At 44.9% G+C, this 13424-nt stretch overlaps 1 protein-coding gene across 1 annotated transcript in view; it reads left to right on the plus strand.

The window, feature by feature from the left end:
- LOC149974319 (kinesin-like protein KIF19) overlaps window positions 1–9497 on the plus strand; it is a 93240-nt gene extending 83743 nt beyond the window's left edge. The window contains exons 13-19 of the mRNA XM_090212053.1: window positions 5102–5223; window positions 5383–5546; window positions 5747–5852; window positions 6056–6179; window positions 6694–7088; window positions 7344–7512; window positions 7730–9497. Coding sequence (XP_090068179.1) covers window positions 5102–5223; window positions 5383–5546; window positions 5747–5852; window positions 6056–6179; window positions 6694–7088; window positions 7344–7512; window positions 7730–7857 — 1208 coding nt within the window. The 3' untranslated portion in view covers window positions 7858–9497. The remainder of the gene's footprint in view (window positions 1–5101; window positions 5224–5382; window positions 5547–5746; window positions 5853–6055; window positions 6180–6693; window positions 7089–7343; window positions 7513–7729) is intronic.
- The last annotated feature ends 3927 nt before the right edge of the window (window positions 9498–13424 follow it).

The following is a 13424-nucleotide window of genomic DNA, read 5'->3' on the forward strand; positions in this document are numbered from 1 at the left end:
CCCTCATCCCAGTATACCAATAACTCTCCTGGGGCTAAACCGTCTCAGATATTTGTACCCAAGATCCAGGACAAAAGTCCAGTTATGTGTTGGAGGTGTAAAGTCCAACATCCTCCAGATTCTTGCCCGCTCTATGTCCAGCGTCAGGATTCAGGAAAAGGTCGGAAAGGACCGAAGACTGAAAGTCTAGACAGGCGTGGTGGCTTGCATACAATTGGGTCAGCCTTAATGCCCACCGTGAAGCCTTTAGACAGCACAGCTAGCGGTCTTATTCCTATTCCGCAACAACTATTGGTTCCTCTGACTGTTAGGAACTGGAGAGGGAAGGCCATAATCGACACAGGGGCATCTTACACCCTGATGCAAGAGGCCCTGTGGCAGAACATGGCATTACCTCATGAGGAGCTACGAACATGGGAGGAGGGACCATTGTACTTGGCCAATGGAGAACCTACCACTCCCTTGGGCTGGATTAGTATAATAATACAACTGCATGGTGAGACTATTAACCTTCCTGTGGCAATTCTTGCAGATTCAAGCCTTGCATTTGCTGTAGTCCTTGGCCTAGACTTCCTGTTCTTCAGTGGACTGACCATCTCGATGTCCGAACCCTCCTATCGGCTGCACTCTGACTATTCTCAGCCTCATCCATTTCAACCTGGTAATGCACTGATTTCAGGTTGGAGCCTGCTACATTATGCAGAGTCCGGACAAGGTCAAGTCAGAGACAGAGAAAATATAAAGAGACAAAGACAAAAACATGTTCCACCAGTGAAGTCTGAGAACCCAACTATCACCCTGATTACCGCCGTACCCCCCCTTCTATCCGAGAGCAAAAGCAAACCTGATGCTGATTTCTACATCAAACAAGCGGTGGAACAGGCATGTGTGTCGGATGATGAAAGGTGGCAGCTATCCCAGATGTTGGACGTGAACAGTGAGGTCTGTACTCTTACACTCGGCCGTACAACCGTCTTCAAACATAAAATCTATACCCGGCATGAGGTCCCTATTAAGCAGCGTCCCTACAGGCTGTCCCCCGCCAAACTGGCCATTCTCAATGAACAGCTCAAAAGCATGTTGGAGAATGGAATTGTGGAACCTTCTTTTTCCGGATGGGCTTCTCCGGTTGTCCTGATTCCTAAGAAAGATGGTGGATATCGATTCTGTGTGGACTACAGGAAGCCGAATGCCATAACAGAAAGTGATGCCTACCCTCTACCAAACATAAATGACATACTGGAATCTCTGGCAGGAGCATCCATCTTTAGTAATCTGGATCTGAACAGTGGCTATTGGCAGGTGTCAATGGATCCCGCTAGTCAGGACAAGACTGCCTTTGTCACCCCTGCTGGTTTGTACTCCTTCAAAGTCATGCCTTTTGGTTTGAAGAATGCTCCAGCAACCTTCCAAAGATTGATGGAGACTGTCCTGGGAGATCTGAGGGGTAGAAATTGTCTTGTGTATCTGGATGACATCATAATCTACTCCTCCTCTGTTGCGGATCATCTGCAAGACATTCAGTCCGTCTTCGACAGACTAAAGGCTGCAGGTTTGACCTTGAACTTGAAGAAGTGTCGTTTCTGTCTGCCAGAACTCAAGTTCCTTGGTCATGTGGTTAATGCTGAAGGTATCCATGCAGATCCAGCCAAAGTTGCAGCCGTGCAGGAATTCCCAATTCCCACATCCCTCAAGGCTGTTCAGCGGTTTCTGGGTATGGCTGGATGGTACCACAGGTTTGTGCCTGACTTTTCAAAGGTAGCCGAACCCCTCAATCACCTTAAGAAGAAAGGTGTGAAATTCCAATGGACCCCTGCATGCCAAGGTGCATTTGAAGCACTCAAAAACAGTCTAATTACTCCTCCAGTGCTTGGACATCCTAACCTGAATGCTCATTTCATTGTGTACACGGATGCAAGTCAAACAGGACTTGGAGCAGTCTTGGCTCAACAAACAGGACTTGGAACAGAAGAAGTTCTTGCCTATGCAAGTCGCACCCTTAATTCAGCCGAGAGGAATTATTCAACGACTGAAAGGGAATGCCTCGCTGTGGTCTGGGCTTTGGAGAAATGGAGCTACTACTTGGAGGCAAAGAACTTCACCGTTGTCACAGACCACGCTGCTCTGCAGTGGGTTCTGGCATCAGGCAAGACCAACAGCCGTCTTATTCGCTGGTCTATCAGACTGCAGAAGTTTGACTTCATCATTGAGTATCGCAAAGGAAAACTGAACGTTGTACCAGATGCCCTTTCTCGGATTACAGAGACTGCCAATGTTTGTCCTCCCTTGTGCAGTACCTATACTACCGCTAAATGTCTGGATGATTCCTTTCCTCTGGATGATGAGAGTGTATGGAGAGCACAGCAGAAGGATGCTGCCATCATGGCGATCCACAAGAGTCTGTCTGAAGAAGACTCCAAGAGTCGCTTCAATGATAAATATAGCATAATTCAGGATAAAGTGTATCGAAAAACTCCAAGAGGAGATGGAATACACAGCACCCATTATCGCGTCTTCATTCCCTCTACATTGTGTGACCAGATAATCCAAGCTTATCATGCCAATCCCATGAGTGGCCATCTTGGAGTTTTTAAAACTTATCGAAGACTACAAGAGGTAGTTTACTGGCCAGGCATGTGGGTTGATACCCGGAAGTTTGTACAGCAGTGTGAAGTCTGCCAGAAATACAAACCAGACATTGGCAGACCTGCCGGGAAAATGCAGCAGACCGTGGTGAACCATCCAAATGAAATGTTGGGAATTGACCTCATGGGACCTTTTCCTCCCAGCCGGGGGACACGGAATGAATTTTTATTGGTGGTAGTGGACTACTACACACACTGGGTGGAGTTGTTTCCCCTCCGCAAAGCCACTGCATCAGCCATTGCTCTAATTCTGCGAAGGGAGGTTTTTACCAGATTCGGAATTCCGGACCAAATCCTCTCTGACCGAGGTCCGCAGTTCATATCAGGAATATACAAAGAGCTCTGTACCTACTGGGGTGTAATTGCCAAGCTGACCACAGCCTACCATCCTCAGACCAACCTGACCGAGAGGGTAAACCGAACCCTGAAGGGGATGATTGCTTCATTCGTGGGGGATCAGCACACAAGGTGGGATCAGCATCTTCCAGAATTTCGCTTTGCATTGAACTCTGCCGTGCAGGAGACTTCTGGGGTCACTCCCGCCGAACTCCACCTGGGAAGACCACTAAAAGGACCGATGGACAGGGTCTTGCAAAGTTCGAATGTTTCACCTGACTGCCCAGCGTTTGATGCCGTACAACACCACCACACCTTGCTAGCCAGAGTGGAGGCCAGCAAAACCAAAGCCAAACAACGACAGCTGAGAAACTATGACAAACATAGACGAGACGTGTGTTTTCCACCCCAGTCTCGTGTCTGGGTACGTTCACATCATCTGTCAAAGGCATCTAAGAAGTTCACTGCCAAGCTAGCTTCGAGATGGAAAGGTCCATACCGTGTAGTGCAGCAGTTGGGACCAGTGAACTACTTGGTCTGTTTGGAGGACACTGGGGAAGATGTCAGGACAGTGCATGTTGTTGACCTAAAGCCCTGCTACCCTACGGCAGAAGAGCTGGATCGCAGGCAAAAGCAACACCTGCAGGACCTCTTCGTGGAGGACTCTGATGAGGAGGACTTCCCTGGTTTTGTGTAGCAGGAACATGAACCTGTCAAAGCCTGCATCCTCTCTGTTTCTACAGGCATTGTTTTTTCATGGGGGGAGGAGTGTGGCGAAATCTGCACAGAGCCTTCACCGTGCACTGCCACTTTAAGAGCGCATGAGCAGTAAGGAAGAAGAATATAAAGAGAGCTCGTTCAGCTCTTTGGGGAGGGGCTCTTTGGTGGCGCGACAGTTTGATTGTGTGTGCTGTGCTGCAAAAGTTTTGTTTGTTTTCAGCGTGTGTAGTTTATAGAGTATTTAACTCAATCATCGGTGTAATCGCTCTAGGTCGTGGTTGTTTTTGTTTGGGACCACGCCCGTTATGGATCGCATGGATTAGTAGCAACATTGTTGCGAAGCTTTAACATACAAACCATCGGACAGTCAGACAGTACACCTGCACGCCTGAAGACCACAGCTAAGACCTCTCTTGTTCTCTTTCTCTTTTTCTCTTCCCTCTATCGTTCCAGTGCTTTACCCTGAAACAGACTCTCTATTTTTCCAATGCACTTCCCATTGAAGTGCATTAGAGCTGGACTATTATTGCCCTGCCTGAAGTATTTGGACATTTTAGTTAAAAGGGAGGTTGCTTGCCAATTGTGTATTGTTATGTGAACTGTATTGAGATGTACTAATGACATGTGGCCGAGAAGACTGGACATTTTTAAGGCCTTTGTTGTGTCGATGAACACCCCCCACATTCATACCCTCTGCACTCATCTACTAGAAAATAATACAGATTATTGCAAATCCTATGTTGATGACTGGGTTCGTTCTTGTATGAAGTTGCTGTTGAATTGCTCTGCCATTATTAGTATTAGTATTATTGTATGAGGTATTCTTGTTTGGGTTACCCCTGTGCTGTGATGTGGGTTTTATATGGTGTGTATTCTCTTTTCTCTCCACTGGCTATCTGGTAAACAGGCTACACTCTAGGCAGTCTCTTCTGCTGATGTGTGTGGGTCTGGTAGTGGTTCTCTCTATTCTACTCTTTTCCTTTCGGCATGGTTAATACCTGCCTGGCGCCCGAACAAAAGCTTTCTTTACCCCTCTCTAATAAATACCGCTACAATATCTTTATGTCTGAAGCCTGAAATGTGGCAAAAGGTCGCAAAGTTCAAGGGGGCCGAATACTTTCGCAAGGCACTGTGACTGTGACTTTATTCAAAAGATGTTGGCTTTATTCTCATGATTACATGTCAAATTTATTCTCAAAATATTGCCACTTTAAATACTATTGTGCAAAAAATTATAATCCAACTACCACCACCTGTCTCTGTTTATTTCTGTTTTCTCTTTACTTGGCCGAAATACTCTACCGTAGTTGTATGTTTAGTGTTGTAGTATGACTACTCTAACACGGTTGATGTTGTGTTGTAGTGTGACTAGTATTCTAACCTGTGGTGTGTTGCTGCAGACCACAGCCTTCTGGTGCCCCCCCACCTTCAGGAGCTGTATGGGATGTACATGAGAGAGCTGGACGAGAGGAACCTGGACAGAGCCATGGCCCTGGACAAGGTCACTGGATGCACACTCAAGGTAGGCAACAGATACACACACACACACACACCACACACATGCACACACACACATGAACAGCCCTGGACAAGATCACTGGACTCAGATAGAGAACGGGATTAAGATTGAAATCGAGATCACACACAATTATAATATACCTCTACCATTTGCTGTCTCCAGGAGGCCTCCCTGCCCAAGATCAGCCTACCCAGCCGAGGTCGTGGCCTGCTGCAGGACGTGGACTCAGACCAGGAGAGCGTTCGCACCATGGGCTCAGAGACCAGGCATGGCAGGGCCAAGGCCCGCAGACACACCCTGCCACCTATCCTACCTGAGGCTGAAGGGTAAGAGGACAGAGGGATTTGGAGGACGGGAGAGACGGTGGTGGTTGGTTTAGGAAGAAGAAACACTTTAGTCTATCTCCACCTTCTATAGAAGGACATTCGTCTAACTGACTTTTTCTCTCTCTGTCGTTCTTTCTCTCTCTCTCGCTCTCTATCTATATTTCTCCTTCCCCCTACCTCCTTCCTGCTCCCTCTCACAGAGACAACAACCGGGTGTTTAAGAGCATTCCCCATGCCAGACAGATGAAACATTCTGCTGTGATGACCCCTCCTCCCATCCACATCAACGGCCAGGGGAACAGAGAGGTGAGAACCCCGTACCATCCACACTGTGATATATACTAGGGCCGATACAGCTGTTGCCATTACACCTGAAGTGTGGAGACTCCATAGTAATGGAGGCTACAGCCATATCAGGGCAACATTTCTACCAGGTTTTCATATGTACATACTCCCCTATGAGAGTGTGAGTATAATGCCACATGTCCCCTCTCCTCTGTCCTCTACAGCTGCAGCCATTGGCTCCAGAGACTACTCTGAGCTACTGCCACCTCAGCCACAGTGTCAGCAGTCACCTGGACTCCTCCCCTGAGAGCAGTGAGACGGGCCAGGATGTCCCCCTCACACGCAAGGGTAAGCGACCCCCAATGGCTACAGCAGACAGTAGTGTTACGGAATAGGGAGTACTTTGGGTACAGATGTAGGATCTTAATTTGAGCCAGTTTGCTACAGCGGTCAGTTTGCTACAACAGGTCATATGAATTATTATGTGACTATAATTAATGGACATTTTTGTAGAGATTGATACATTTGTCGTAAAGGAAAATCAAGTCTGAAATTTCAAAGTGGAAATTACAAACTTTAGAAGCCTTTTTAAACCTTAAATACACTACAAGTTTTATATTTTCTGCATTGCAGGAAAGTACTCATGCAACAGTGTGATCAAATTAAGATCCTACATCTGTAGTTGTGGGCACAGACCACAAACTGATCGAATACAGAATATAGCCGTTATATAATCTAGGGACGATTGGGGAGAATAACGTTTAGATTTTAATATCTTCAGGATGCTGGTGTACTAGATGCGTTCGTAGTAGAACCTCTGTCTCGATTTCCTACTAATCAAATGTCTCCCTTGATTCAACAGAGAGGCAGCAGATCCTCAAAGGGATCCACAACATCGCAGTGAAGGCTGCTTGCCGCCGCTCCAAAGCCCTGGAAGTGGACGCCCTGAGGCTGCCCCCTCCTCCCTCCCCCCTGGACCCCAAGAAGCACAAGAGCAGCCTGTCTCTGAGTGAGGCGCCCCCTAGGGGCCTGGCCCTGCTTCGCGGCCGGCAGCCCAGCCCCGAGCTCCGCCACGCCACCTCAGATGAGAACCTATCCAGCAGCACAGGGGAGGGGCCTGGTTCCCAGGGCACCTGGACACGCACACGCAACCGCCAGCCCGCCCCCAAGAACCCAAACCCCACCCTGCGTGAGCAGGACTTCGAGGCTCGCCGCCGGAAGAGACGCTCCCGCTCATTCGAGGTCACAGGTCAAGCAGTAAGTAGCGTGTTCATTATCTAGCTCCCTGAGAAGGATTTTATTATTCAGTAATGTATGTTAGTAGAGTCATCAGCAGCTGTGATTGATTGATTGATTTATTGATTGATTGACATAAAAGTCTATATAGATATATAAAGAGAGGAAAGTATAAAGTCTAGACATATAAAGGGGCTCCAACCGCAGACAATGTTACAGTACATAACCTACATGATATCAGCCCTAACACACTTCTCAATCCCTCCCCCTGCTCAGCTGTCTCAGTCTAAGACCATGGCAGCCCAACGTGTCCGCCCACTGGACAGCACTTCAGACCCCCACCTCCACATCAACGGCCAGCCCCAGGCCCCCCTGCAACGCCCACAGCACAGGGGGGTCCCTCCTCTCACCAAGGTCCGGCTTCCCCACAACAACCACCAAACAGGTCCGCCTCCCTTTTCCTACACCTCTAGATTAAAAAATACTAAATATTGCTGCAAAAATCCATGGCGGGGTTCAAGGCCTATGGCACCCACAGCACCAGCATCAGGACAAATTGGATGAATTGCCCTTGGATATTGGCTTATCTCCTTACTGTGTAGCTAATGAAATATATCGACATACTGTACTGTTCGTAAACAGGGCTCTAATGCTTTTTACAGGCCCCATCACAGAGTCCTCCCCAGTCCATCTGAGCAACCTGAAGCGTGCGTCCCAGCTGCGCCAGCCCCAGCCCCTACTCTACGTCACCACCACGGGCACCGGAGGCCAGCGCACCCGCAGGCACTGAGGGCCTACTAGCCTGCCACTCTAGGGTCATGTTCATTAGGGCATGGAATGGAAAACATTTAGCAGTGTTTGTTGCCTAATGGACACGACCCAGGGTTTTCTTACACAGGACCCCCCAACACCAGCACTCCTTGTGCTGATTACATAGAGAGACACTAATGGATGGATTAGAGAGACACTAACTGATGGATGATGCCCCTAGACAAGAGGATTGAATACCTCACCATCACAGTCTCCAAAGATGACTCTTCTGTCTGTGAGTGAGTCCAAAATGGCACCCAAGTGGCCCTGGTCAAAAGTAGTGCACTATATTGGGGAATAGGTTGCCATTTCAGACACACTGCGACTGTTTTTCCTTGCTCCTCGTTTCCCTCGTTTCCACTGCTCAAGTGTTTCTGTGACCGTCCAGTGGCCCACCACTGACCGCTACTATGGCTCTGTACACACTCGGGTTGTACAAATGATTTGGCACAAGAATTTTACTCCGTAAAAATAATTACACAAGCGTTGTGGACTCACCGCACAATAGTTGTGTACACATTTTTTGTGCAGACAAACTATGTTGTATCACAAAAATATCAGTTGTATCACAACCAATGTGTCATATGCGTCAGTTGTAGAACCTGAGTGGTAAGGGCCTATGCTGTAAAGCAGACAGTACTAATTGTTGCGCAACAATAGACTAGTAGACTACATCATACTGCTTTGATGACACTAAATGCTTATTATCATGATAATGTGCTGATGAAGCCTCAATGTTACATCAAGCTAATGAATGAATTGATTTTTAAGAAATGTTAACTAATGTAATTTATAGACAGTCAGGCAGCTGTTTTTGGGTCAATCCAACCTTGTTGCTTTGAAGTTAAATTACAAATAAGTCCTGGACATTATTTAGAGGATGGAGAAAACAGCTAGCCTGGTCCCAGATCTGTGCTCTTGCCATTTTAATCACTGTCATTGTGGTGCCAAATGTTTGGCACCACAATGAGTGACAGAGAGTTGGCATGATAACACAAACAGACTGGCACTCAGGATAGAAAACTGGACCCAGTACATCAACATTCTCTGAGTGTAGATTTGACATATGAACAACAATAATATTATTATTATCATTCACTACTACATAGAGCTGTAATCCAGGTATAATCTCAATCTCAGTTATCAAAAGCACATAATGAGATCAGAGAAACGTGACCTTCTGGATGATTACTGTGCACTTTTGTATTCAGCTTGATGTACAGTCTATACATTCACATTGTGTGCTTCCCAAATGGCACCGTATTCCATATATGGTCTTTGGTCAAAAATAGTGCACTAAATAGGGAATAGGGTGCTATTTTGGACAGTCATTGAAACAGCCCACGGTCTATGCCTTTTTCTTATCACCTACCCAGACATGATTTGATCCTGTGTTAGATGTGCTTAATATCTCCCCCCCCCCCCCAATGTGGCACTTCAAAACGCATTCCCAACTGTGGATGGTTGTTGTTTTTTATTCCCATTTTACGGCTGCCTTTTCTTGTTATTATCCAAATTACAGTCTTTGTCATTGTTTTCATATTTTCATTTTTTTCTATTTGTTTTGTAAAAAAAAAAAAAAACATTTTATAACTAAATAAATTCCAGTAAAAACCTAAAGATGTTTGTGATGTGATTAATGTCACTGTATGTAAGCGTTCTGGGGAAGTCTACCCTAGGTACAGATCTAGGATCAGCTTCCCTTTCCCCAATCACAACCTTAATCATTAGTAGGGAACACTGATCCAATATCAGTGTCTAGGGCAACTTCACCCCACACCGTATGTAAGCGCTGCAGTTCACTTCCTCAACAGTAGATAGAGTAACAGGAATGAAACAGGGTGATCAAAAATGTCTGCAGTACTACCAAACGACCACTATATGCTCCTCCTGTCCGTTCATGTCCTATGACAACTTCAGTACACAATGTTCCAGCAAAGGTCTTTGTGCTGATGTGTGATCAAAACAACTCTTTCCCCAATTGTATACTGAACAAAAATATAAACGCAACGTCCCTTAATTTTATGATTATACTGAGTTACAGTTCATATAAAAATCAGTCAATTGGCCATAATCTATGGATTTCACATGACTGTGTATGGGCTCAGCCATGGGGGAGCCCACATGGGAGCCAGGCACAGCCAATCGGAATGAGTTTTTCCCCACAAAAGGGCTTCATTACTGACAGAAATACTCCTCAGTTTCATCAGCTGTCCGAGTGGATGGTCTCAGACAGTCCCGCAGGTGAAGAAGCCAGATGTGGAGGTCCTGGGCTGGCGTGGTTATACTTCATCTGCGGTTCTGAGGCCAATAAGACGAACTGACAAATTCTCTAAAACGACGGAGGTGGCTTATGGTAGAGAAATTAACATTCAATTATCTGGCAACAGCTCTGGTGGGCGTTCCTGCGGTCAGCATGCCAATTACACGCTCCCTCAAAACTTGAGACATCTGTGGCATTGTGTTGTGTGACAAAACTGCACATTGTAGAGTGGCCTTTAAATTGTACCCAGCACAGTTTCTTGATATGCCACACTTGACAGGTGGATGGATTATCTTGGCAAAAAAGAAATGTGCACTAAAAGGGATGTAAACAAATTTGTGCACAGAATTTGAGAGAAATACGTTTTTTGTGTGCCTATGGAACATTTCGGGATCATTTACTTCAGCTCATAAAACATGGGGCCAACACTTTACATGTTGTGTTTATATTTTTGTTCAGTATAAGTGATACCAAATCTAGACTTTGGTAATTACAGTGTCTTTGGAAAGTATTCAGACCCCTTGACTTTTTCCATGTTTTGTTAGGTTCCCATCGGGTTTTTGGTCACCTCCTTGGCCAAGGTCCTCCCCCGATTGCTCAGTTTGGCTGAGCAGCCAGCTCTAGGAAGAGTCTTGGTGTTTCCAAACTTCTTCCATTTAAGAATGAGCTAATACTCTATAGAGGAACAGGATCTCAAGCAGTAGAAAACGAGAGGTGCTGGAACTCATCTCCGGTGAGCTCCTGACCAATTCAAGCATTGGTAGACAGGAAACACTCCACAAAGTGTTTTTCTGAAGTAGTGTTTTGAAAGGTTAACACGTTATTCAACAGTACTGGTGTGATCCACAACAGGTGTCTAGACATGAGTGTGGGCCTATGTCCCAGAATCATTCAGTTGTCATAAATATAGATTACATGGCAGCCTATTGTTTTCATGAGGGGAAGTGCTGAAAGTACCTGCTATGATTGGATTAGTTTACCTCACATTGGCAGGCAAGCAGCAGGCTAAATACTTAGCCTGCTGCATTCCAACACGTGCAGCAGGGGTGTGTTTATTTGTGCATACACTAGCTAATTGTCAGGGGCTTATAGTATAGTCGTCCTGAGTCTTGGGTCAATGAGAAAACCTTTCCACATAAGACCACATCACAAACATGCATTACTCTAGGCTATTAGCTGTTTGTTTGATGAGGTTAATCAAAGAAAGAATGAAAAACAATTGGTTTGGCTGTATATGCAATGAAACTATTTAGGCTACAGAAAGAAATAATTTTATTAAACGTTACATCAGATTTGGCTAAATAACTAGAAACATCTTAATACTGATTAAATCTATCATGCAAGTTTTGGTTATGAAATTCTTTCTACAGCTACACACTGTCTTTTTTTTCTCTCTGTTCTTTCTCTTTCCCTCCTTCTGCTCTGCGCATTGTCAAACACGTGCAGCGCACGTTACACAATCCAAACAACAACAGTGCTGCCATGTGAGTGGCCCAAACTATAGAAATTGTGCCTGAACAGCTTCAGGGATTGGTCCATATGTGACCAATCACAAAAATCACAAGCGCTCTTCAGATTAGTGGGCGTTGCCTCCAGGACTTCGACAGCTGTCATGATTGAGAACTTGTCTGTCTGTTCCTGAGCAATACAAACATCATATTGACAATGAATCTTATTTCCATAATTTTCAATGTATGTTTTTGACATTCTTAGAAAGTTTTGAAATACAATTGACATTTACATTGAGAGAATTATATTTTTACTCAGTTGTTGTTCAGTATGCAATATACAGTTGGAAAGTATTCAAACCCCATGACTTTTCCCACATTTTTTTTACATTACAGCCTTATTCTAAAATTGATTAAATTGTTTTTTCCCCTCATCAATCTACACACAATACCCCATAATGACAAAGGAAAAACAGTTTTTTAGAAATGTTTGCAAATTTGTATAAAAAAAACTGAAATAACACATTTACGTAAGTATTCAGACCCTTTGCTCAGTACTTTGTGGAAGCACCTTTGGCAGCGATTACAGCATAGAGTATTCTTGCATATGCTATTAGCTTGGCACACCTGTATTTGGGAAGTTTCTCCCATTCTTCTTTGCAGATCCTCTCAAGCTCTGTCAGGTTGGATGGGGAGTGTTGCTGCACCACTATTTTCAGGTCTCTCCAGAGATCTTCGATCGGACTTTGGCTGGGCCACTCAAGTACATTCAGAGACTTGTACCGATGCCACTCCTGAGCTGTCTTGGAACCTCAAATCAAACACACATGGTTAGCAGATGTTATTGCGAGTGTAGCGAAATTCTTGTGCTTCTAGTTGTGCAGCAATATCTAACAAGTAATCTAACAATTCTACAACACCTAGCTAATACACACAAATCTAAGTAAAGGAATGGGATAAGAATATATACATATAAATATATTGATGAGCAATGACTGAGCGGCATAGGCAAGATGCAATATATGGTATACAATACAGTATATATATATATATATGTGAGATGAGTAATGAAAGACATGTAAACATTATTAAAGTGCCATTATTAAAGTGACTAGTGATCCATTTATAAAAGTGGCCAATGATTTCAAGTTTGTATGTACGCAGCAGCCTCTCTGTTAGTGATGGCTGTTCAACAGTCTGATGGCCTTGAGATGGAAGCTATTTTTCAGTCTCTTTCGGTCCCAGCTTTGATGCACCTGTACTGATGCTTCGCCCCAGTCTGAGGTCCTGAGTGCTCTGGAGCAGGTTTTCATCAAGGATCTCTCTATACTTTGCTCCGTTCATCTTTCCCTCAATCCTGACTACTCCCAGAGATTTTGTGGTACCCTTTCCCAGATCTGTGCTTTGACACAATCTTGTCTCAGACTTCTACGGACAATTCATTCGACCTCATGGCTTGGTTTTTGCTCTGACGTGCACTGTCAACTGTGGGATATATAGACCAGTGTGTGCCTTTCCAAATCACGTCCAACCAATTGAATTTACCACAGATGGACTCCAATCAAGTTGTAGAAACATCTCAAGGATGATCAGTGGAAACAGGATGCATCTGAGCTCAATTTCGAGTCTCATAGCGAAGGGTCTGAATACTTACGTAAATAAGGTATTTCTCTTTTCGCTTTGTCGTTATGTAGATTGCTGAGGATTTATTTTTATTTAATACATTTTAGAATAAGGCTGTAACGTAACAAAATGTGGAAAAAAGTCAAGGGACCTGAATCCTTTCTGAAGGCACTGTGTGTACTGTACAATGAGGCCTATTGAAGTTTTTAGGAT

This window comes from Oncorhynchus mykiss, chromosome 20 (assembly GCF_057628025.1).
Source record: "Oncorhynchus mykiss isolate SJ-2025 chromosome 20, ASM5762802v1, whole genome shotgun sequence".
NCBI classification, from domain to species: Eukaryota; Metazoa; Chordata; class Actinopteri; order Salmoniformes; family Salmonidae; genus Oncorhynchus; species Oncorhynchus mykiss.